At 35.4% G+C, this 25,859-nt stretch overlaps 1 protein-coding gene across 3 annotated transcripts in view; it reads left to right on the top strand.

Annotated features, from left to right (window-relative positions):
- The window catches only part of BAZ1A (bromodomain adjacent to zinc finger domain 1A), a 49,529-nt gene that overhangs the window by 6,725 nt on the left and 16,945 nt on the right, over positions 1–25,859 (top strand). The window contains exons 2-17 of one of the 3 annotated variants that reach the window (XM_070940476.1): positions 930–970; positions 1,521–1,799; positions 3,673–3,816; positions 5,999–6,100; positions 6,901–6,988; positions 8,942–9,073; positions 10,235–10,337; positions 13,324–13,478; positions 14,530–14,625; positions 16,985–17,123; positions 18,249–18,395; positions 21,493–21,588; positions 21,722–21,946; positions 22,639–22,804; positions 23,170–23,280; positions 25,544–25,668. In XM_070940476.1, the coding sequence (XP_070796577.1) occupies positions 3,722–3,816; positions 5,999–6,100; positions 6,901–6,988; positions 8,942–9,073; positions 10,235–10,337; positions 13,324–13,478; positions 14,530–14,625; positions 16,985–17,123; positions 18,249–18,395; positions 21,493–21,588; positions 21,722–21,946; positions 22,639–22,804; positions 23,170–23,280; positions 25,544–25,668 (1,780 nt within the window). In that variant the 5' untranslated portion in view covers positions 930–970; positions 1,521–1,799; positions 3,673–3,721. The remainder of the gene's footprint in view (positions 1–929; positions 971–1,520; positions 1,800–3,672; positions 3,817–5,998; positions 6,101–6,900; positions 6,989–8,941; positions 9,074–10,234; positions 10,338–13,323; positions 13,479–14,529; positions 14,626–16,984; positions 17,124–18,248; positions 18,396–21,492; positions 21,589–21,721; positions 21,947–22,638; positions 22,805–23,169; positions 23,281–25,543; positions 25,669–25,859) is intronic. The other 2 variants (XM_070940462.1, XM_070940469.1) reach the window with 2 other exon arrangements.

Below are 25,859 nucleotides of genomic sequence, written 5' to 3'. Positions count from 1 at the left end.
TTGGAGAATGCTTTTCTGCAGCCTCCAAAATCTGTGCAAATGCACTCCCTATTCTCATGTGATTTTCTGAGACTCTGGAGGCCATGAGAGAGTATACCCCATTCTCATATGGCCTCTGCAACCTCTGAAAATCACACAAGAACAGGTGTGCTTTTGAGAATACAGGTAGTCCACAACTTATGACTACAATTGAGCCCAAAATTTGTGTTGCTAAGTGAAATATTTGTTAAGTGAACTTTGCCCCATTTTACGACTTTTCTTGCCACATTTTACGACTTTTCATGCCACATTTTACGACTTTTCTTGTTAAGTGAATCACTACAGTTGGTAAATTAGTAACACGGTTGTTAAGTGAAACTGGTTTCCCCATTAACTTTGCTTGCCAGAAGGTTGCAAAAGATGATCACATGACCCTTGGACATTGCAACCATCATAAATAGGAGTCAGTCGCCTAGTATCTGAATTTTGATCACATGACCATTGGGATGCTGTAATGGTCATAAGTGTAAAAAAACGGTCTTAAGTCACTTTTTTCAGTGATGTAACTTTGAATGGTCACTAAATGAACTGTTGTAAGTTGAGGACTACCTGTAGTTGTTGTTAGGCATTGGTGTACACTGACACGTCACCCAAAATCTCATGGCATATCACCTTTGACATGCATGTCATAGGTTCACCATCACTGATACATCTTCATGATATTGAAAAACAATTGTTTGGGGGATTTAAGAATTTTAGTTGAGATTACAGTTAGTTTAGAATTAATATCTGCCATGGAGTTATAGATTTATTGCACAATGCTCTTTAAGATGGGGCTCACAGCTTCTGTTTTTGACGATGCTGAGGGCCACAATCAAAAAATAAACCTAATTAAATAGTAAATGTACAGGTGCAATCATATCCTAATTGAGGTATTGTGAAATTTTCAGAGACCTGCTGTGAGAAGTTTGTCATGCACTTTGAAACAAAGGTACCTACTTCAAAACCATGATGTTCTAATCTGATTGTGTAGGATCAGTTACAATTGATCAGGAGATTACAGGAGTGTTTGGAGAAACAAAGTTAACTACTAGCTTATTTGATCTTTGTTCATCATAGGCCGTTAGCTCTCCAAAATTAATTGATCAAATGAATTTAGAAAATAATGCTTAAATTACAAGAGAGAGCACTGCCTTGAAAATTTCTCTTGCTATTTGAGAACTTTATAACTGTTAACCAATATTTAATTTTTTTTTCTTTTTTGGGCGGAGTCTTAGGGAAGTAGTGGTTCGGTCCTGGAGAGTTTCAATGATTCAGCATTAGGCAGGTTATCTTAGTTGAGTTTTGCAACATTTCACAGGGAAATTGCATGCACAGACTTTTATAGTTATGGCTTTGGGGTTATGGCTTTGGGGTTACTTGCTATTTAGCAATATTACTTTGGATGGTGGGATAGCAGGACTTTAAAATAGTTTTAATTGTATCTTGGTGAACAGTAACTTGTATTTTATCTTTAATTTTTGCTGGTTTTGTTTTTGCAGTGAATTTTTTGAAAGAACAATTCTTTGTAATAGTCTTGTCTGGAGTTGTGCTATCACAGGCAAATCTGGACTTACCTATCAAGAAGCACTAGAATCAGAAAGGAAAGCCAGACAAAATATCCAAAACTTTCCAGAACCTCTCATTGTTCCAGTCTTATATTTAGTTACCCTCACTCAGCGTTCACGACTTCATGAAGTTTGTGATGATATCTTTGCTTATATTAAAAACCATTATTTTGTTGGTGAACTTGTTGAAGTACTTAGGAATAATGGTGAAAGGTAAGCATATTTCATTTGTGCTACTCTGAAAGTATGTATGTATGTATGTATGTATGTATGTATGTATGTATGTTAGTTTTTAATATGTTAAAAAGCTGAGGCTGACTATTGATTTGAGTACTTTTCATTACTTAAATTGCTACAAAGTGAGTTTAAACAACAAAGATTATATGACCATTTTTGGTGGTGGTTTCATTGGGAAGAGTTTGATTGTTTGTGTACCGGTTATACAAATATTCTGTTTGCATAAAATAAATGAATTACATATCTAAACCAGGTTACACTATCTGCAGTTGTAGGGCTATGTACTGTAGGTAGTCCTTGCGGAACATCCACTCATTCAGCAACTATTTATTGTTACAGCGAGTGCTTAATAAGGGAATTTATAATCTTGTAGTCCTTGTAGTTGCGATTGCTGCAATGCCCCATGATCATATGAATACAGTTTGTGCACTTGGGAGTCAGCTCACAGTTACAATATTGTAGCAACCCCTGGTCACACAGTCACCATTTGCGACCTTCACTGCCTGCTTCTGACAAGCAAAGTCAACGGGGAAGCTGATGGAAGTCACAAATGGTGATTGTGTGACCTTGGGATACTGTAACGGTGCAGGAGTTCCCTAATGATGGCAACTGACATTGCCATAACTGCCATTGTAAATTGGTGTGGTCACGTGACATTGTGCCTTACAACTGCATTGCTTAGTGACAGAGTTCCCAGTCCCAACTACCGTCAGTAAGTGAGAACTACCTGAACCAATCTATTAGTTCTATAGACTGTCTCTTATTTCTAGACTGTCCAGAAGTTGTTAGTTAGAATTACTTAGTTAAAAATATACTAATTTTAATAAATATATTAGAAATAATAATACCAATTCTGTTTAATTAATTTAAATATAAATTTGGTCATTATCTTGGACCTACCAGTTATTTTCTGTTCTTCATCATTCTTATATACTAAAGGACTAGTGCCGCACTCTCTTGAATATGTTCTTTATGTTTTGTGTTCTGTTCCCAACTGAATGGAGTCTGTTGCTTTTGTATCTTCATTCTCTTTATTACAATTAGCAAATTTAAAGAATGTAATATGTTTTGACTCTCTTGTTCACTCTGTGGACTAATTTATCCCTCTTTTTCTTAATGGGATATTGTCTATGTTAATGCTATCTCTCATTATGCTAATCAAATTATTCCTGTTACCAGAATTTGGAATTGTAGTTATGCAGGGCTTATATCAGGAACTTAAGGTCTATATTTCAGCAATTAGAAATAAATATAATATAATAACCTGCTGATCATATCAAAAGTTATCATTCAATCTCTAATAATGACCATAAAGGTTTTCTATGATTCATAACAGATCCTCCATAATCAGGATATATAATCTATTGATACAGAAGCCATTTAGAAATTCACTATACATTAGGCATGACTTATTGGGTCACTGTTTCAAAAATCGTTATCTAAACAGAGAAACAGAATTACCACAGGTGGGCAAAATATTCACCGGGAGCAATTTCCGATTTCCTGTCAGCTTCACCATTGAATTTCCTTGTGGAAAGCTGATAGTGAGTGTTGGAATTCTTTGTTCCTCCCTTTCTCCCTTCTTTCCTCTCTTGCTTCCTTCCCTGCCTCCCTTTTCCTTCCTGCCTCCCTCTCTGCCTTCCTTCTTCTCTTCTTCCCTCCACCCTCCCTTCTCTTTCCTTCCCTCCCTCCCTTTTCCTTCTTTCCTCTTTTCCTTCCTGTGAATGTTCTCTATCACCATCTTTATTGAAACAAGCAGTACTTTGTTAATACAGGATAACAATAATTGTCTCTGAACTGCAAGAAGATAGACCTCTTCTAATTGAATATTATTCTTTTTTTTTTCCAGATTGCACTGTAAAATTTTGGAAATCAAAGCACCAGTACATCCGAATGGAATGGTCAATGGCCATGCCAAAGGTGTTGATGGAGTCACCATTATCATTAGCGATAGTGATGATTCAGATTTAGATACCAGTTCTGCACAAAATGGGTAAAAACTTGTTTTATATTCAGAAGATACAAATATAGTTAAAAGGGCTACAACTAAACTACAATAAGCACTATTTTTTTTAGAAAACTAAATATAACTCTATATACACATCACAGCATTTCAAAAGAAATGTGATTTTAATTAGTATTTCAAAGCGTAAAAATAATGCAAAATAAGATAGAGCATTTAGCATAGCATTTAGACTTCTACACCGCATTATAGTGCTTTACAGCCCTCTCTTAAGTGGTTTACAGAGTCAGCATATTGCCCCCAACAATCTGGGTCCTCATTTTACTGACCTCAGAAGAATGGAAGGCTTAGTAAACCTTGAGCCTGGTGGGATTCAAACTACTGGCAGTCAGCAGAAGTAGCCTTCAGTACTGCAGCCGGGAGTCAGCAACAATAGCCTGCAGTTCTGCATTCTAACCACTGCATCACCGCAACTCATATATTAAAAATTCAAAAAAACCTCTTCAAATGAAAAAATGATAAGAACTCAAACATACACACACAGGGTACATTTGTGCCTACATACTCCATACATATATAGACATTTATATGGAATTGTCTTGATCACTTTTTCCATTTTGTCAGTTAAAAAAAAAATGTAGGAACAGAAAACACATACTTTCAATCCAGGAATTTAAATCTAGGTTAGTAGCTTCTTTCTAACAAAACAAAATCATTTTTTGTCTCTGCTTCAACTTGATAAATTTAAAAATAATTCCTAAGATGATATATTTAAAGTTGTCACTAGTTTAATGATTTATATGTGCAATTTATCTACAACCTGAAATTAAGCAGCTTATGGAATGTACAGTATCAAGCACATACAAAATAAATTATAAATTTATGTATTCAATGTCAGCATTTCCTGACTGAAGACTGACTATGGACAACTTTGTAATATATCATGCTATATTAGAAAAACAAGATTTAAAAACCAATACACAGTAACTAATGAACAAGATAGGGAATGTCACTAAAAAACATAGAAAAATATATACAAAACACATCCAAGGTGGCCCATCCATCCCTAGTTCATGGCTTGGGAGAAGGTCTTGCAGAACACCAAGGTTGGAGCCATATTGGGCAGGATCTAATTACAGTAGACAGGTTGTGCTTTGTAGGTCCAAATAGATGATACTATTGAATGCAAGGGACCTAAGGCATGGCCACTTCATTGAGCCTCTACTGGCCATGCAGAAACCAGAAGACAAAGACAGTCCCTGAGGAGTCTGACCCTATGCCATGTAGATCGTTATAGGGCAGTGATGGCTAACCTTTTCCAGACCGAGTGCCCAAAGCACGTGTGTGTACCTGAACTCCCAAAATGCAATGCGCGCGCAACCCCGTGCATGCATCCCGCTCCCGTACATGTGCCCCGCCTCGTGCATGCGTGCATGACTCTCCCGCATGCTCTCCACCCCCCCCCATGCGTGGCAGAGACCCGAAGACAAGCTGGCTGACGGGAGGTGTGCACGCATGTGCAGCAGAGTTGAACTGAGGCAACGGCTTGCATGCCACCTCTGGCACATGTGCCATAGGTTCGCCATCATGGTTATAGGGGATAACCAGTACTTGGATAGCATATGGAAGCATATTAGCAACCAGTGTAGCTTGTAAAGTGTGTATAATGTAAGTATACTGTGGCCAACTCCCACTGCCTGCATGCTTACTTGCAATGTAATTACATTCTGGCAAGTTGAAGTTTCTGATTGGTCTTCAAGGGCAGCTCATGTAGGATACATTGCAGTAGTTGAATCATGAGATTAGAAAGGTGTGAATGTCTCTCTGGAAAGGCAACCGTGTACCAGATGGAAATGTGCAGTTATCGTGATAATTTATTTACTGCATATTAATTGTACTTGGTGTATAATTCAATATCAAATTCAAACTTCTAAATTTTATTGTTTTTTTGTTGAGAAAAAAACTTTTGATATTCAAAAGTTAATGGGCAATCTATATTATATGTTTCTGTTTGCATTTTGTGGAACAAACATCCAAAGGACATGGTTTGGTTTGCTATGTTTGTACAGAACACAAGCAAATACATGCAGTTTAAACCTCATCCTTTATTGAAATGTTAATTTCACATGACAGAGAATATGCTTGTATGATTTTTTTGCCTCAAAAATTTAAAATAATTTATATTGTAAATAGTAATGGTTTTAATTTTTAGGAATGAAAAAGCCATAACTGATCCTTTTTTGTACAAGTATAAAGTGAAGCCTTTAAAGAAACAACTATATGAGTCTGTTACAGTGAAAGCATCACAGATATGGTAAGCTATACTGGTTATTACCCTATGGTTGCAATCCAGCTCGCAGAAATGAGAGAGGGACAAAGCACATTCTCTTTAAATATGCCATTTCTCTATATAGCTCTTTTTAAATAACCCTTTTGAAAGAAACCTTGCAAAAAAAGGGAACAAGTTTTGTCTTCTTCCCTCTTCTATTGATTGGTTCTTGAACTGAATCAAAATCCGACAATAAACTTGGTAACAAAATGTTGCAAATATTAAGTTTCTTAAAAATTATTGAAAGGCAAACTGCCAGTCTTTAGCGTATCTTATATTTCCAAATATTCTTTTCTGGGCGCCAAATGAATCCATGCATATTTTTAAAAATAAAAATAAATTGTGATTCTACCCCAATTTTTAGTATAAAGTATGCTCAAAAAAAGTGACAATAAGCTAGGTATGTTTGTGTATAAGGGAAAGAGGGAGATAAAAAGAGAGAATGATCATCATAAAGAGATTAAAGAAGATGCATGTTTCAGGAAATTGTTTTTTAACTGGCTATCCTACCCTTCCTAATCAATGGGTGGCTATCTTGTGATTCTGTGAAGTTTAGAATATATACACTGATTCGAAAGACATAGAATTCATGGACAGTATTGCTATTCTGTGATTGGAATTTATTGAAAAAAGAACAAAAGTTCTGCATATTTTTGTTAAAAAACATCACAAGGGTACTTATTTTATTTTTTTATAAATTAAAATTATAAGTTATTTAAACTAATTTTTGTATATTAATTTCATTGTTAATGGTAAGACTTAACAATTCTTTTTTTTTTTCACAGCCGAAGAAGGCATATTTTTTCTTATGACAGACTAAAGCTTTTTTTAAAGCAACACTGTGAATCACATGATGGCATTATTAAAATTAAGGTAAAGCAATTGAACTTTAAGATAGTGAATGAAACTATATGCTTCATATAATTACAATGAATGTATCTCAAACTGAACAAATCTCAGTATTTTGAATATGCTTGCCTATATTAAGTTGGACAATCTTAGTAAAAGAATTATCTTGTATTGTCCTTAAAATGATATTTGTTTGTTAGGAAGTATTTAGCTCTTAATAGACTTTATGACATTACAATGAAGTCTGTACTTTATCAACTACCTGTGAAGTTGATAAACTCTGTGCAGTTTTACTTTTGTCTATGAATCTTGGTATATTATAATTGTTTTTATTTTATATGACACAGTTTATTTAATATTTTAAGATTATCAAATACACTCATAAAGATTTTAACATTTCCTTGGAGTTATGCGTAGACATTTATTGCCTGAGATAAAGCATCATTTCTCTGTGTCTTTGCTACAACAGATTGTTAGCAATAATAAATGTGAATGCATAGTAAAAAAATTTACTTTGGTAGATGAAGAATGATAGTCACCTTTCATATCTAGTGTTTTTAATGCTATACATATTGGATTTTATAATTTACAGTATAGATTTGAAACATTGGCATATGTTATCCTTTTAAATATTATCCAGATTTATGCACGTTCCGCCGTGTCCTCAAAACATTTTTATTCCAGCAGGCTGCTCTGGCTTGACTCTCCCTTTTAATTTGCTTTTAAGTTTTATACAAATTGAGTGTTTTTAAATTTGTTTTTTGGGCCAAAATTATTTAATATACTTTTAAATGGTTTTTAACTTTTGTATGATGTACTTTTATCTTGTGGCTGTTCACTGCCCTGAGTCCTTCGGGAGTAGGGCGGTATATAAATTAAATTAAATTAAATAAATAATAAATAATAAATAATAAAAGGTAATCAATCAATCTGACAAGCAACCTTTTAACTTCAGTACTATTTATTAAAGAATAGCTATGTTTAGTTTAAATGATCATAATAATACCTATTGGCTTCCAAAACAAAAAATAATGTTTTTAAAGAGTGACCAAAATCTTGTGAGGTAACCAAATCTCATAGGAATTGTGTTCCGAGTTAACTACAAGATTTTTTATATGTTGATCTATATAATTTTTTTGGTAATATATTTGGGCATGATATCACATGAATGCTACTTTAAAAAATTGTTGGTCAATGCTATAGAAAAATAAAAAAGAGGGAAGAAATTTTATTGCTGTTACAAATATAGCTAATCCTTGACTTACAACCACAATAAGGACTGGAATTTTAGTCCTTTATTGCAGTTTTATGTCAAGGCACTCATGTTATCAGACTTAATTTTTTGTCCATTTTTTCAGTGGTTGTTAAGCAAATCCCATAATAGTAAGTCCAAATCGTGCAATTCTTAAGTGAATCACATAGTCATTAAGCAAATCCATCCCCCCAAAATAGGCATTTTTTGCTAGAAACCGAAGACAAATCTACTGATATGCCCACCAGATGCCACCACCAGTCATAAATGCAAGCCTGTTGCCAAGCACCAAAAATGTGGTCATGTCACCATGGGGCATGTGCAGCACAACATTTTATGATGGCTGGAAGTGCTTTATGGGCAGTTAAGCACCCTTTCTGGGACCGTTGTAACTTAAAATGATTGTTAAATACCAGTCATAAGTCAAGGACCAGCTGTAATTGATATTTCTATTTGACCTCTGAAGAAAGGGTGGTTTAACCTTATTTGTTAATACAAATAAATACTATTTGGAATAGCCAAACAATGTTTGTTCTTTCTTCTTGATTCTTCAGAATAGCTGTTATTCTCTCTTACTTGGTTTGCCCTCAGTTGTAGGCACTTCATTCCAATGGTGTGAACTAGGGGAAAAAAAGTTTATTTCTAGTCCTTCTAAAACACTCACTGATTTATCATTTGTACATAACATATCTGTTGACTCTTGTTTCCTCACATTTTTTCCCAAGGCAATATCAATTGCAAAATACAAGATAGCAGAACAGACTTTTTTCTATCTCTTTCCTGATAATCCACCCACCTTTATGTTCAGTTCTTCAAGTAAACAAAAAAGATCTTCAAAGATGACATCTGATGATCATGTAAGTCAGACAGTAACCTTCTGCAGCTATTCATCTATCGGCAAGCAGTCTATAATCCTTTCAGCATTTGATAGGTTTATAAAGGGATGCTGGAAGTATAATTTATTTATATGGTCATACTCAAATCTACATTAAAATCTCCTCAAAAGTAATAAAATAAATACTTACAACTAATATCTATTAACTTTTCTACAAATTTCATTCTATTCCAGCCATTTCCAACCTGATCCCCTTAAAATATATTTGATTACAACTCCTATCAATTTCAGTCACTATGCATGATAGTCATAAGAGATTATTATAGAGGCTTTATTGAAACATGGCTGGAGTGTATTAGGTTAGGGAATGTCCAGTACCACCAACTTTATTTGCATTTCATATTTACAATTCCTTGCTGACTTTGTGTTTACTTGTACTTAAAACACAATTGGTACAAGATGTTCTATTGCTGGTAGAGTACTCCAGTCTTGATTGGTAAAATGAGTAATGCTGGAAATGTAATGGACAGATTGGATCCTTCTTCCATTTGTGGTGGTAACATTGCAAAGTTCAAAAATAATGGAAAATAAAATGTGAAAATTCTATCCCATTTTATTTTGAGATATTTTTATTAAATTTCATTAAACTATAGATATTTTATTCAAAATAAACTGGAATGGCATATGTTAACAGCTGCATGGATTTTATATGCTCTTCATTGGAAAAGATCTTTAATCAGATATAGGTGGAACAAATGGAGAACCAATTAGTATTCATATTTTTATATAGAGCCAGTTTAGTCTACTGGTTAAGGCACTACGCTAGAAAGTGAGAGACCATGAGTTCTGGTCTCACCTTAGCCATGAAAAGACAGCTGGGTGGCCTTGGGCCCGTCACTCTCTCTCAGCCCAACTCACCTCACAGGGTTGTTGTTACGAAGATAGGAGGAGGAAGATACGTTGGATATGTTTGCTGCCTTGAGTTATTTGTAAAAATAATAAAGTTGGAAAATAAACAGAAAGCAGGACAGTCATTTCTTGCTGTCATTTCTTAAAAAATCCCTTTGACTTTGCAAAACATTTCATTTTGGTTAAAAATAGAACAAGTCTTCCCTTATAAAGTGCTTGAAATACTCAAATTTTGAATATTTTTCTACTTTATAAAGTTTAGTTTTGTTCCTAGGAGGACAAAGATGCTGAAGAACACTTTAGTCCTAGGAATCTAAGCAACACAGCAAAAGAAAGAGTAAAACTCCAAAAAGAAAAAGAACATATGAGAACCAGCGGTAAGTTCAACCAGTAATTGTAATTGTTCATTCATATGACAACAGTGCTGCAACAGCTGGAACTTTGAAGAGCTGTTGTAGGTCCCTTTGTTCAGCATTGTTGTAACTTCACTGACCAAATGATCGTTAAGCAAGGAGTACCTGTAAAGCAAAATCAAGTTCCTATAGCCTTTCAACTTGATAACAAGTGGAATTCTCTAATTTCATCTTCTCCCACTAGAGCAGGGGTGTCAAACTCAAGGCCCGCGGGCTGGATCTAGCCCACAGGATGCTTAGATCTGGCCTGCAGGGTCGCCCTGGAAACAGCAAAGGACCGGCCCAGGGTGTCTCTGCTAGTGAAAACGGAGTTCGGGAGGACCGTGCATGGCTCTCCTGAGCTCCATTTTCACTGGCAGAGGGTTGCAGGAGGCTGTCCCAGCCGAAAATGGAGCTCGGGAGCCTGTTTTTACTAGCAAAGCACTTGGGCCACCACATGCGCCCCCGACACGAGTGACGTCAAGCTGGCCACGCCCACACTGGCCACACATACTACCCCCCAAGATCAAACACAACCCTGATGCAGCCCTCAATGGAATCGAGTTTGACAGCCCTGCACTAGAGATTGTTTTAAACAAAGAATATGAACCATGCTGGTGCAGTAGTTAGAGTGCATTATTGCAGGCCAATTCTGCTGATTGCCGGCAGTTCAAATTTCACCGGCTCAAGGTTGACTCAGCCTTCCATCCTTCCGAGGTTGGTAAAGTGAAGACCCAGATTTTTGGGGGTAATAGGCTGACTCTGTAAACTGCTTAGAGAGGGCTGTAAAGCACTATGGAGCAGTATATAAGTCTTAAGTGCTGTTGCTATTGCTATCTTTGAAAGTATCTTGGATGTTGATATCTCTGTTGCATAGAATTTCATTATACTCCTTCCATCTTTGTTTGATTATCTTGGAATTAGTTACTATCTGTTCTTTAACTTTCAACCAATTCTTTAGCATTCAGCAGTTCAAATTGGAATCTCCTCCTGAAATTTTTGTTCTGATATCCAATTTTCTTTCTTAATCTTTGGCAATCTCTTTTTACATTCACCCTTAACCAGTGGTGAAATCCAAATTTTTTAACTACTGATTCTGTGGGCATGGCTTGGTGGGCATAGTGTTGCTTGGTGGGCGTGGCAGGGGAAGAATACTGCAAAATCCCCATTCCCTCCCCACTCCTGGGGGAAGGATATTACAAAATCTCCATTCCCACCTCACTCTGGGGCCAGCCAGAGGTGGTATTTGCCAGTTCCCTGAACTACTCAAAATTTCTGCTGCCGGTTCTCCGAACTGCTCAAAATTTCCGCTACCGGTTCTCCAGAACCTGTCAGAACCTGCTGGATTTCACCCCTGCCTTAACAAGTTATTTAAGTTTCTTTCATAGTTCCTCTGGATCCCAATGAATAAGATTCAGGACTTCAACACAATTCCTGTTTTCTTCTTCAGAATAGTAGTATATGATTAAGATCATATCACGGAATGTGCTTGGTTTTCTTTTTACAGTTTAGCTTAACTTTGAACTTGCATAGGAGAAATTTATAATCTGTTCTACAATCAACCCTTCACCACCTCTTTGCTATTATAACTGATTTCTTCTACCTCCTTATACCAAGTCAGTTTGATTTACATATATGCATCTGGTGATGTCCATCTATAATTTATTTATCAAATTTAGATACTGGCAATCTTACTCTGGGAGTGACTCTGGGTGATTTACAGCTTAATACACTATATCTGTGTCACTCTTGATTTTGTAAGACTTTTAACAATGGAAAAATCATTGGATTGGCAGAAATTGATAAGTCATTTTCCTGCTTCATTTCCATATTCTGGCCATACAATCTAACTGCATTTTCCTCCTAAATATTTCAAACTTTGGCATTTCTGTCTCCAACTACAAGCAACACATTTTGCTTTGGTGTTCAGTTGAGTTCATATTGAACTTGATCAACCTCTTTTTCCTACCTGAGTGGTTGGAGCATAAGCTTGAAATAATTGTCATGTTAAAGCAGCGGTCTCCAAGCTTTGTGGAGCAGAGGAATGGTTCCTTGTGAGCAGCAAGCATGCATGCGCACCTGCTGCTTGCACAAATGTAGCTACATGCGCTTGCCTGCCTGCCTGTTATGCATGCAAGTGGAGCTGCACACGTGTGTTTGCTCGCTGCTTCCGCAGCCCGGTTCTGAATGGGCATGGCCTGGTAGTGGACTTTGGCCCAGAAGTTGAGGAACCCTGTGTTAAAGGGTTGTTCCCGAAGTCTAATTGATATTATATTTGGTCATTGATTACATTGCAGCCACATATTATTCTTACTATTGCCTTCCTAACTATGAAAGGAGTACCATTCCTCCTTTGTCCCTTATGTCCTGAGCTACAAATAGTATGACCTTCTGACTGAAAGTGTCCAATTCCATTCTATCAGAATTTGCTGATGCCCAAGATGTCATTGTATAGTCAATTCATTTTGCATTGCACTGAGCTTCCCATGTTTTTGTAATCCATGTTCCCTTGTAATTTTATTTTTTCATCTTTGGATTTTCTATTCCTTCATGTGAGTATCAGCAACTGGAATTTTCAAAACCTTTTTTCTTGTTACATTTAATCTGATGGGTCCATTATCTGTCCACTAAAGTGAACTTCTGCCTCTAGCATTTTCCTATATGACTGCTGCCCAATATAGGTGCCTGCTGCTTTTAGTGAGCTGATCTTCATGCTTTGGGTATCTCTGCTGGGAGCATATACTTTTAGGTTAAACATCCAGCATTTTTTGCTAATTTTTCTCATTGAAAGAAAACTGCTTTTGCTGAACCTGTGAGAATTTTGCCTTTTACCATTTGTATTATTTAATGCCCAATTTGTTGATTAAAAAAATTATAGAATACTTTTTGTTCTTGATGTATCTGTTCTTATCTTGATGTATCTATAAAATGTAGTTCTAATTCTAATTCACCAGTATATATTTTGACATAGAAAAATTAAAAAGGGAGAAAGCAAATGCTATGAAATTCAAGAGAAAAGAAAAACAAGACAAAGAAAAAAGAAAAGAAGAATTAAAGAAGCTTGTGGAGGAAGAAAGACTAAAGAAAAAAGAAGAGAAGGAGCGACTGAAAATAGAAAAAGAAAAGGCATGACATTTTTATTAACTCTAGATTTGAAGTGGTGGTGACAATCACATTTGTAGCTTTATTTGGTATTTTCTAATTGGAGATTTGGCACCTTGGAGAAAGAATAAATGTTATGGGTTTTGGGGGATGAATGTCATTGTGGGCTTTTGCAAGCTACTTCATACCTATCATGTTTTCCTGAAAAAACACCTCCAAAAATAAGCCCTCACCTGAATTTTTAAGTGTGTACCTTAATATAAGTCCTACCCCAAAAATAAGCCCTAGTGAAGGGGGTGGGCATGGCCGGTGGAGGAGGTGGGAGGGAGGCACGTGATCTAAATGCACCACAAGGGCCATGGGAAAGCTGAAAGTTGGGCTAGAGTGACAGGCAGCTACAGGAGGTTCATCTGCACAGCGGCACCAGCAGACAGAGGCAGACGTGTGGGGGGGAAGGCAAATGATCCAGACGTGCCATGCGAGCCGCAGGAAAGCTGAAAGTCGATGGGCCCGCAGTAGGTGAGCAGCCATGGGAGGCTTGTCTTAGAGTCTCTTGGCTTGCCTGCGGCCCGCGCAGCGCATCAGGATCACCTGCCTTCCGCCCCGCGCCTCTGCCTCCATCTGCTGCCGCGCGAAGATGAGCCTCCCATGGCCACCTGGCTGCTCCAGCCCACCAACTTTTGGCTTTCCTGTAGCCGTGGTGGGTCCAGATTGCCTGCCTCTTCAATCAGAAATTTAAGATTTACTGTGTGTCAATTAAAACTTGTATAAGAGCATTTTCATTTGTAGTTTTTAATTGTTAATTTCTATAGTATGAATGTGGAAAAGATGTGCCTTTTTTTCATACAATACTGAAGTTCTAGGAGACTTCATCAAAACAAAAGAACACTCTATTAAAAAAGAGCAGGATTTATGTTACAATATGCAGTAAATTTAATAGTACCCTAAATATTTGAGTTGTAAAGACTGTTCTTATAATCTTTTATATTAATTTTGCATTTAATAATTAAAATGAAAATAATGAGGAAGTGAAATGAGGAAACAATTTCCTAATCAAATTTCTATGTAATTAAAGGAAAGAGAAAAACTACGTGAGGAAAAAAAGAAATATCTGGAACATTTAAAACAGTGGAGTAAGCGCAGAGAAGACATGGAATGTGATGATCTTAAGGTAATGTAAAATGGGAAACTGATAACTGTTCTGTAACATGTATCAGCCTATGCTAATTATGTGTTTAATTTCAAACCTGCCAAATCAGTATACTTGGACTTGGCATGTTAAACATAGAATGCCAGAAGTTGCAAGGTCATGGTACATCCATCTCTTCATTCTAGTCATGAGAAGGGCAGAAATTTTTTTCTGTTAAAGTTTGCATTCCTTCTTTACTCCATGGTGAACAGAATTAAAGCAAGGAGTAGTAGCTAGGATCAAAGGCAACTCCTTTTTCTGCTACTCTTTTTTCCATTTTCCTAAGGACCAGGATAAATAATTCTTTATCTATGGTCTGAATTCATGCCTTACAAGAAGTAAGGGGAAAGTTGAAATTATACTAAGTTTTGATGAGAGTATTTACAATGTGGCAAGGTAACTTGTTTACAGGTAGTCCTTACAAAAGTATGGTAATTGGGACTGGAATTTCCATTGCAAAGCGACACAGTCATAAAGCATGACATCATATGACCACACCACTTTGTAACGGAACTTTCAGCATTTCCGGTTGTGGTTGTTAAGTGAAGACATCATGTGATAGCCACTTGTGATCGCCTGTCAGCTTACCTATTGGTGGATTGTAGGAATCTGTCAAAGATGATCACAAATGACAATCAGATAACTGTGGGGATGCTGCAATGAAAGTAATTAACGAGCAGTCATAACTAAAACTCATTCAGCATTGTTAGTTCGAATAGTTGTTGAATAAGTGGTCATTAATAAACAAGGACCACATGTAGTTCCATACATCTAGTGTTCCTTGCAAGCAGAAGTGCTTTTTGACCAGGAAAGACAATGATTAGTGCCTTTAACTTAACCAGCAGAAACTATCTGTGTGGATGGAAGAATATCTCTGAGTGCAGAAAAATGTTAGGGGATAAGGAACAGTATTATACACATGTGACAGTAGAACTGTAGATGGTAGACTTTTCCCTTTACTTTATTTGCCTTTTGTTTCCTATTTGCTTCCTTAATATCTCTACCACTTTTGTGCTTCTGGGCCCTTTCTCTGTTCCCCCTTATTTTTTTATAACCCACCTGCTCTTTATATTCACTTTCCCCAACTAGTACTTCCCAATCTATCTGCTCTGATATCTCCTATATGTTCTTCTTTAATTCCCATTGAAGTCTGAGTATCCCTTATTGCTTAACGCATTGTAAGCCGCCCTGAGTGTCCGGAGAAGGGCGGCATATAAAAATAAATAAAAATAAAAAATAAAAATAAATCCCCCACGTCTATTCATCAGTTGCTGAAATGTTATAATTTCTCCATCTTTTCTAAAAAGAAACTCTGAAAAAAATATTTAAATGAGGTTGTGAAACTAACACTTTACTCAATGTCTAAACTGTCCCACAGGCCTTACAGTTTAGAAACAGCTGAAAGAAGCAACTTCATATAGTGTATAATGTAGAGTGCATTGAAGAAATCCAACCAGGAGGTGGCCAAGGAGTGACTGACTATGATTAGATCTTTCAATTCAGAAACAATTCAATTAGCACAAGAGATAGAGTTGTACAAATGCCCTCTCATCCATAGCTGCCATCCGGTATTCATCTACACCAGGGGTTCCCAACCTGGGGTGCCCGCATCCTCTGGGGTTCTAGACAATATCGCAGGGGGTGCGAAAACATGGGTTTAGAAATTTCAAAATTATAGTGTATATGCATAATTATATGCAAATTATATGCATATGATTATTTTTGTAAGGGGTGTGAAAATATATAAGAAGCATTCTATGGGTGTGGGGTATAGAAAAGGTTGGGAACCCCTGATCTACACATAATAAATATTCAAGTTTCTTGTGGGAAACAGTTCTCACAAGATTAGAATCCTGAAATCCTACAACAAAACAAGGGAGAAGTAAAAACTGTCATTCATGACAAAAGAGAATCATTTAACTCCATTACACAAGGTGGATAAGAGAAAAAGATTCAAAAATTTAAACTTTGATTTCACTATAAATACTGTAGAACTCGTGTAATATATAGCAGTCATGGGAGTTCTTTTCAAAAGACTTCATTAATTTTTGTAGTATAAACATTACTTCCAGTTCTTACTCCCGCCTTAACCATGAAAGCCTGCTGGGTAACTTTGGGCCAGTCATTCATCCTCAACCCAATCCACCACAGGGTTGTTGCGGTGTAGAAAATAGGAAGAAGAAAGAGTCTTAGGTATATCCACCAGCTTGAGTTATTTATAAAGATAACAAAGATGGGATTTAAAAAAGCTTAATAAATAAGTATGTTCTTGACAGTTTGTGATATCCTCTTCCAGTCTGGCATTGTCAAAACAAGAGCTGACATTTCATTTGTATTACAGGAACTTCCAGTTCCAACTCCAGTGAAAACCAGACTACCTCCAGAAATCTTTGGTGATGCTGTAATGGTTTTAGAGTTCCTTCATGCATTTGGGGAACTATTTGATCTTCAAGATGAATTTCCTGATGGAGTGACTTTAGGCAGGTTTTTTTTTTCTTGGATTTTGTTTTGAGTTAAGGAATGTACTGTGTTTCTGATATCTAGCCATTTATAATTTATAAAGTCTCAAAATTTTACTTACATTTAAAGCAAATTCTCATATGAGAATTCACATTAGTTGGCTATCAGTTTGAAAAATATATTTCTTTAGCATACATCAGATTATATGTAAAAATATTCCTTTGAATAGAATATATAGCACCTCCAAAAATGCCATTTGATATGTTGATGAAGATTCTTGTCGTCCAGGTAGAATTGTCTGGAAGTTGAGTCATGGCAACTGGTCTTTTTGGCTTGAAATATTTTGCTGCTTATCCAAATCACTTCTTCAGTCAGCAAGTTGGTTAGGGAGAACCCCATATATGTCCTTCGGAGCAGTTCTATTTCTTACCTAATCTGAATAGGCTCATCTGTTGAGCAGGCAGACAGTCATTGAGAATGATTGCTCAGTTTGGTTTGAGAAAGGAGTGAAGGAATCCATTTATGCCAAAGTGGAAAATACTTTCCTTAATAGAGGTGGAGGCCTGAAACACAACCTGTCCCTCATTTTTTATGCTGCTCTTGCATTGGTCCCCGGGAAGATCAAGACCTCTTCACAGATTCACCAGGAAGGCCTCACTTAAGAAACCCACCCAGAAAAAAGTGTTTAGGAACAATGATTCTTAACAACTCTCTTTCCTTGCTAAAAAGGAAAATAAAAACATGCAAGGAACATGTCATCTAATTAGAAACACTTTTTTCTCCATTTAGTAGGTTAATTTGAAGTGAATAGGGAGGATAGCTCTGATCCAGTTTGGGACATCTAATTGCCCCCCCCCCCCCCGGCAGTATTTTATTCAATCCGTCCTTTATTATATGGATGTTACTCAACAGTCCAGCGAGATTTTGATATTTGTATGTTCTCTTTCATTTGCCTAAGTGCCCCTTTTCAAATTAGTATGGGAATGCATCTGAACATATTAGCCAGTTGGATTCTGCACATCTAAAATTGCACATTAGAGAATAAAATAAGATTTCTCAAGCTAAGATTTAAATCCAACTGCATCTTTTAAGCTTTTGTACTTGAATGCTGCAGAGAAACTAAAACTTTATTTTATTATTTACAGAAGTTTTAGAAGAAGCTCTTGTAGGAAATGACAGTGAAGGCCCACTTTGTGAATTATTGTTTTTTTTCCTGACTGCCATTTTTCAAGCTATGGCTGAAGAAGAAGAAGAAATTGCCAAAGATCAAATAGCAGATGCTGAGACCAAAGGTCAGATCAACTACACTTTTAAAGAACAACTTTCATACTAATCTGCATTCACAGCAATATTTTCTTTCAATTAACTTTGCTTTGCTATACAACTGGTGAGAAAAGACAATGTTTTAGATACAAGCTGCAGTGATGATCCAGATGTATTTCTACTTTTGTCTTTTTTAAAAGGGCAGAGATTCCATTTATTGTATCTCAAGAAATTCAAGCTGGTATGTTTTTCCAAAGATTCAAAATTGTGCTTACTTATTTTAATTTTAAAACAATGTCAGCAGTAGAGCTTCTTTTATTGAATTTCTGCAGATGTGGTTTTCTTCATCTTGGTGAGGTAAATAACCTCTAGTAAAGTAGTTGCATGAGCTTCCTGTGTTGCTACAAACTGTTAAAATTTTGATCATGTTACCATAAGTTCAAGGTCCGGTCATGACTATCATTCACACAGTGCTGTTATAACTTTTGAACAGTTGCTGAAGGATTGGTTGTTAAGGAAGAAAGGATTGCCTGTATGCCACCTCTAGCCCAAACCAAAATGACCTTGGATGACAGTGGCCAGTAACTGGAGGGGAGGGAAATGCACACAACAGCCAAAAGTAGCTAGTGGTTATTGGTCAGATCACAGGCCCTGATTATGTAATTTTCAATGAGGCAGGCATTGTAGAAAATATACATGGTAAGATTTGTATTGAGAGAGTAGAACTGGAGACAATTTAAAATAGCTGTGATAGACTAGGAATAAAACTAAGGCTATCTCCAGAAGACATGTCTTCTGAAAAATAGGGCATTTTGCTGGACAGCCATATGGAGATACATTTATTTGGAATCCAGGATTGAGCAGAGAATTTAACTCCTTCCAATTCTGTCATTCTTTGTTTTGGGAAATTTTCTGTATTCTGTTTTAATAGTGCAGAGGCAAGCAAGGAGGAGTGATACATAGCTTTGCTATATTATGTGGCTGAACGATTTCTTTCAGAAAGCATCAGAGAATGTGAGGAAGCCCCTACTGTAGTATTGCTCAAAGTTCACTAGGCTTTTTAAAGAATAAAAATGTGAGGGGAAATACTTCATATTAATACTGTTTTCCAAAAGAAAATGTAGCCTTCCAAGTCCTGCATATTTTTTTTCCACAAGAAGAACAATCTCTCAACAGATTACCGGTAGTATTACCTATGGGTACAAAATTCCCAAAACTACTTTTAGAGGAATTAATGGTAGAATTATTCTCTTTTGTCTGGATTAAAATATTGTATAAATTATTATTTCATTATTATTATGGATAGTAATTGTCAAGTCAGAAATGAATAATTTTATAAGATTGTGATGTACAAAAACAGATAGAACTGGATAACATTTACATTAATAATACCATCTTCAAAATAGTATCTTTTAGAGAAATACATAACTGGAGAAATTCCTCCAGTGCAATACTTTGCGAATCATCATGAAACATTGCTAATCCCAGCTCAACCAGCTTTTCCTGAAGAGTGATAGAATTAACAGAGACTCATTCCATATGTTTTCTTCCTAGCGAAGGCAACCAAAACTAGCATCCATAAAACTGAATTTTATCTAAAACTGCACTTCATCTAAAGATCATCTAAAGATCAAGAATCAAGAATGGTATGCTAGGCACTGCCCAAAAATTACTCAGCATGAAAGAATTCAAGCAGAGCTTTTTACACAAATTATCATAGTTATAGTGGGCCAGATAGAACAAGTCTTTCTTAAATGTACAGGTAGTCCTTGACTTACAACAGTTTGTTTAGTGACTATTCAAAATTACAACTTCACTGAAAAATGTGACTTATGACCATTTTTTCACAAATCAAAATTCAGATGCTTGGCAACTGGTTCATACTTATGATTATTGCTGTGTCCCAGGGTCATGTGATACTCTTGTGACTTTCTGACGAAGTCAATGGGGAAGCCAGATTCACTTAACAACCAGGTTACTAACTTATCAACTGCAGTAATTCACTCAACAACTGTGGCAAGAAAGGTCATAAAATGGGGCAAAACTCACTTAACAAATGTCTCACTTAAGAAATTTTGGGCTCAATTATAGTTGTAAGTCAAGTACTACCTGTATTGACTAGTTCTCTGATTTTCTGGCCAGTTCTCTCTCAGTTCTTTTATAAGGTGAAAATGATAGAGGTCAAAGCAGATAGATCTCATTTTCTGGGTATCTTGTCTGTATGTACCAGCATTACAAATTAAAAAAAATAGTTCCTCTGAAAATCAGACATTAAATTTGCAAACATTTGATCTATTCAAATTATGGCATTCAAGTTGGAATAGATATTAGTAATTTCATCTGTAAAAAGATTTTGTAAAGTATTTGTAATGTTTTACACTCTAATGCATTTCATTTGATTAGGCTGCTTACACATGAATAAAAACTAAACTCCTGAAGTATTTATATACAGCTATTGTGTAAGGAAGATTACATTCAATTTTATTTGGCAAGGATAACTCAGTTCTATTTTGTGAAGAAGATTTCAGTTCTGTTTGTAGGCATTCAGTGTTAACAGAAAGATAAACAAGTACTTCACCAACAGGAAATGTATTCAGTTTTGCTTCCTGCAGAAGCAAAGCTAAATACATTTAGTTTTAATACCTGCAGAAAAAAGAGGAGAGTAGTTCACCTGCAATTGCTTAATATGTAAAGAGATTGTACTTGCACATTAATTCAAAATGCCTGATGCTGCTGTAGAGGGAGCTTAATTGGATATGTTTTGCCAATTATATGGAATAGAAAATGTCTTCAGTATGGCAGATTAGCATTGACTGCTGCCTATTTATCTCTATTTGTTTGGCAGTAGGCAACAATTATAAGGAATAGAGTGATAGTTTGTGTTAAAAATCTTTGCATGAGTGTGTTTGTAATCTTGCAGTCCAATTGTGCACAATAAACTTTTAGTGAGTGTTGCATGCTTTCCCCAGCTGTTTGCCAATATTATATTTCTTTGTTGCATTGCAACTTACCTGAATATTGAATTTAAATGTTGTTTCTGCATTGCTTAAAATGGCTTGCTTGCTTACTTGCACTCCATACAGAAATGTTAATTTACACTAGAATAAAGTCTTTATTTCCTTAAAGATTTAACAGAGGCTTTGGATGAAGATGCAGACCCCACAAAATCTGCACTATCTGCAGTTGCAACTTTGGCAGCTGCATGGCCCCAGTTACATCAGGGTATGTGTGGGTTTCTTTTTTTTTTTTTTTGTTACTTTTTTTTGCTGTATTTTTCAAAAGTATAATTTACATTATTTGCTTAAATCATTTTTAGAAGTCAAATAGACTAACTTGATTTTATTGTTAACCATAGGTTGTAATTTGAAAAATCTGGATCTTGATAGCTGCACTCTTTCTGAGATACTCAGGCTTCATATCCTAGCATCAGGTGCAGATGTAACATCAGCAAATGCTAAATATCGTTACCAGAAGCGAGGAGGATTTGATACTACAGATGATGCTTGCATGGAGCTAAGATTGAGTAATCCTGGATTGTTGAAGAAACTCTCATGTACCTCAGTATATGATTTATCATCAGGTAATAGAGCCAAACCAGTTTCTTATGCTCTGTCACAAATGTTCTCAAAGTACTGAAAGCTTAACTAAACAAATTTGCAGGAGTATTTTGAAGGACCATCATATTCAGTAACCTTTTAGTTGTAAGGATACCATGCTGAAAGTTAGAGTCAGTGTTAATATTTGTAGCTTTATAAAAATAATGAAAATGGTTTGGCTATTTTATAACTATAGTTCAGGATTATGGTTTTAACTTTATGGAAGTTGTTCCAGTACTTGAATTCTTAAATGTCTGATCAAATGAATTATTTTATACTCTATAAATAGCTGGAAGTTCCTAATAGGATTTTGAGCTGTGTTTATTTTGTTTAAAAATTTGGCATCTTTTCCAAAAGTACCTTTGAATGTCCCTTCAGTTTCAGTTTTCTATCTAGTGTATTGCATGAGTTTTTTGGCTTTTATTTACACATACACACATAGTACGATGGATGGATAGATAAATTTAAACAATATGTTGGAATTGTTAATAACGTGTCTGGGTGGGACTAATCCATGAAATCTCATAATTATCTATATGTACAATACATTCCTTTTATCCAAACAGTGTCTATATGGTTTGATGAAGTAAATATCATTTCTATGTTAAAATGTCAAACCTAAATTTTAATGAGGCCAACTGACAATGAAATATCTTTTTAAATATATATTTATCAGCTGAAAAAATGAAGATTCTTCATGCTCTTTGTGGGAAACTTCTAACTCTTGTTTCTACTCGAGACTTCATTGAAGACTCTGTTGATGTATTGCGACAAACAAAACAAGAATTCAGAGAATTAAAAGCAGAACAGCATCGCAGAGAAAGAGGAGCTGCAGCAGCAAAGTGAGTTCAAGCCTGACCAAGAGAAAGCAAAATTGTACCTAGGAAGCTATTTTTCTGCAAAATGTTGATAGGGCAGCCTATTGTAATTATAGTACTCTTTATAATGGTTACAGTTTGGTTTAGAAAAGCATTTAATGCTAAGATTTGTTTACTTTCCTTTATTTCAGACAGTTCATAATGTCAGTATTTTAAACATAAAATTGGTTATGCACTGATATTTCTACAGATTTTAGTGTGTTCAAATGCATTTAAGAATACAGAGTATGTTGAGATTTCTGATGTTCCACAGTAGGAAAATTGTGCTCAGAGGAAATAACCGAAAATAATGTATGTTGAGAGTAATTAATTATGTCATGTTACTTCAGAATCCGCAGAAAAAAAGAAGAAAGATTGAAAGGGCAGGAACAAAAGATGAAAGAGAAACATGAGAAACTGAAAGAAATAGAGAAAACGTCTGCAGTTGAACTGTCTATTAGGTATGATCAATTGTTATTTAAGGTTCAGATGTCACTATGCTACTGCTTAACTGAAGGCTTTGATATGCTTCTCTTAATCTATACCAGTGGTTCCCAGATTTTTCAACATCAGGGCCTGAAAACCTCATACCTGCTTGTTTCTTATTTAAATAAATTTCTCTTTTAACAAAAAATGCAATAATTAAAGCTCTAAATTTTGAAACATTTTATATTAAAAAATAGGCACAGTTTTTATTTTTTCTTATATAGGAAACCCTTGACTTAGTCATTTGTTTAGTGACCCTTCAAATTTACAATAGTACTAAAAGAAGTGACTTTGGACTATTTTTCACACAACCGTTGCAGCATCCCCACAATCATGTGATCAAATTTTGGGATCCTTGGCAACTGGTTTGTATTTATGACTGTTGCATTGTCTTCGGCTCATGTGATCATCTTTTGCAATCTTCTGATAAGCAAGGTTAATGGGGAAGTTAGATTCACTTTACCGTGTTACTAACTTAACCACTGAAGTGATGCACTTTACACCTGTGGCAAGAAAGGTCATAAAATGGAGCAAAAGTCACTTAACAACAGTCTCATTTAGCAACAGAAATTTTGGGCTTAACTGTGATTGTAAGTCAAGGACTACCTGTAACAAAATTTAATAAAGACATAATTCAACCTAAAATAACAAAAATCAATTAAATTGAATGTGAAAAATATTTTCTTCATGTGTTGGAAAATCCTAGGTTTAAAATATTTAGGTGCACAGCATAAATTATTTTAACATCTAATTTATTTCTTTGTTTCATTTTTTGTTAAAGAGTTTTTTCAGAGAGGTCTATGGCAGAATACTGCTTTCCCAACTTTTGGGTAAACCAGAAAATCTAAAGTATCTAAAATTCCTCTAAGCTTGAATTTTTGATATTAGCTTTCTCATTCAAATCATGTTCAAATATGTCTGGTGCTGAATCAAACAACAACACTGCATGGATTGTGTACTAATTTATGAATAAAAATGCCTGAAGATTTATTTGAAATTAACAGATAAATTCACCTTTGTTGCAGTTCTGGTGAAGTACAATTTTGTTTTTCATACCCTTTATATATCTTGTTCAAATTATGGTACCATAATTGCATTAAACCACAAAAAACCCAGCTTTCATTGCCCTAGCTTGACATATGAAATCTTCTGTAAGATCATTGTGACATTCTGTTGAATTTCCAAAATGTAAAATTTCTAACAACATTTTCTTGCTATTGGTACTTAGTACCATCACAGTTGCTTTTAGCAAACTTCAAAGAAGTTGCTCCTGCACTATATGCCTTCTTAGCTATAAGTAATAACAGTTCCTAAGAAGCTTCTGATATTTTGGCTGATAAACAGCTGCAGCAGAATTGGATGCCATATATTTCAGTTTTTGAACTTTAGAATCACAGATTCCTTGGGCTTGTCTTTCAAATACTCTGTTTTTTGTAACATGTCATTCAACATTACAAAATGATATGAACGCACAGCACTGTTGTTATGATCTGAATGGCATTTTACACACATTTGAATAAGCAGTTGATAGTGAAGCTGTAATAGAATATTGATTGAATTTTCTTAACTATGGCCATATTAGTGTTATTAAAATATATACATGTTAAATTTATAAATGAGTGTAATAATTAAAAAATTAAAAATAAATTTAAAAGATGCAAGTTGTTTTACAGGAACTGGTATTGATGCTCACTATTGTTACTTACAGTCTTACATATTCTTACTCCATTGCAAATCAAAACTCAACAGTCCTGATCATTCCCAAATTGTCATAAGTGTGCCTAAAATATTGACAATGTTCTACCACTTTCTACAATAAACTATAATTTTCTTTTTAAAAGCATTACATTCTCATGCTTCCCCCAACTAGAAATTTCTTTGTATTTGTACACCCCAGGGGATCCCGAGTCCCTGTTTGGGAATCCTTGAGCGACCTAGGATTAGTATAAACTTAGCTTTCCAATTATTTTCAAGACTTTTTCAAATTACTTCAATCATACTCACTGTTTATATTCGAAGGATGATACACATAACAGTTATTTTAGTATACCTTCAAACAATAGGTGCAACATTCTTTAGTCATTGCAAAACTTCCTTTCCTTAGAAATCTATTCCCAGAGAATAGCAGCACCTTTCTCCCCTTTTGATATCGACATAGGTGGGGAAATCAAATGTTATTTTATGATATCTACCTTTCTTTGAACCTGCGTTTTTTCCTGTCCATTTTTATGTCTATAGTATCAGTGATGAAGATCGAGAAGAGCTTGATACAAGTACAGAAAGCAAGGGGATTGAAACAAAGGAGCAAGAAGTGGATACCATGACAGATGAGGAAGATAACTCCTTGCCTAATAAAAAAAAAGGTATTTGTAAAACTTTAATTTGTATTGACTCAAACTTAATTTTTAAGGTTGTTATTGGAATGAAAGAGTACAATTGGAACTTCAGAATTGCTTCCTTTTTCACCAAGTTAAACTCAATTTGAATTATTTATATGAGTTAGTTACTATGTTGATCAACTTTGATATTTAAGGCTACTCACCATTTTATTTCA

The sequence above is a fragment of the Pituophis catenifer genome, unplaced genomic scaffold (assembly GCF_029215685.1).
Source record: "Pituophis catenifer annectens isolate HBS135680 unplaced genomic scaffold, rPitCat1.0.hap2 SCAF_1, whole genome shotgun sequence".
Taxonomy (NCBI): Eukaryota; Metazoa; Chordata; class Lepidosauria; order Squamata; family Colubridae; genus Pituophis; species Pituophis catenifer.
Note: the sequence above shows the minus strand (reverse complement) of the source record. Positions and strands in the feature narration are given on the sequence as shown.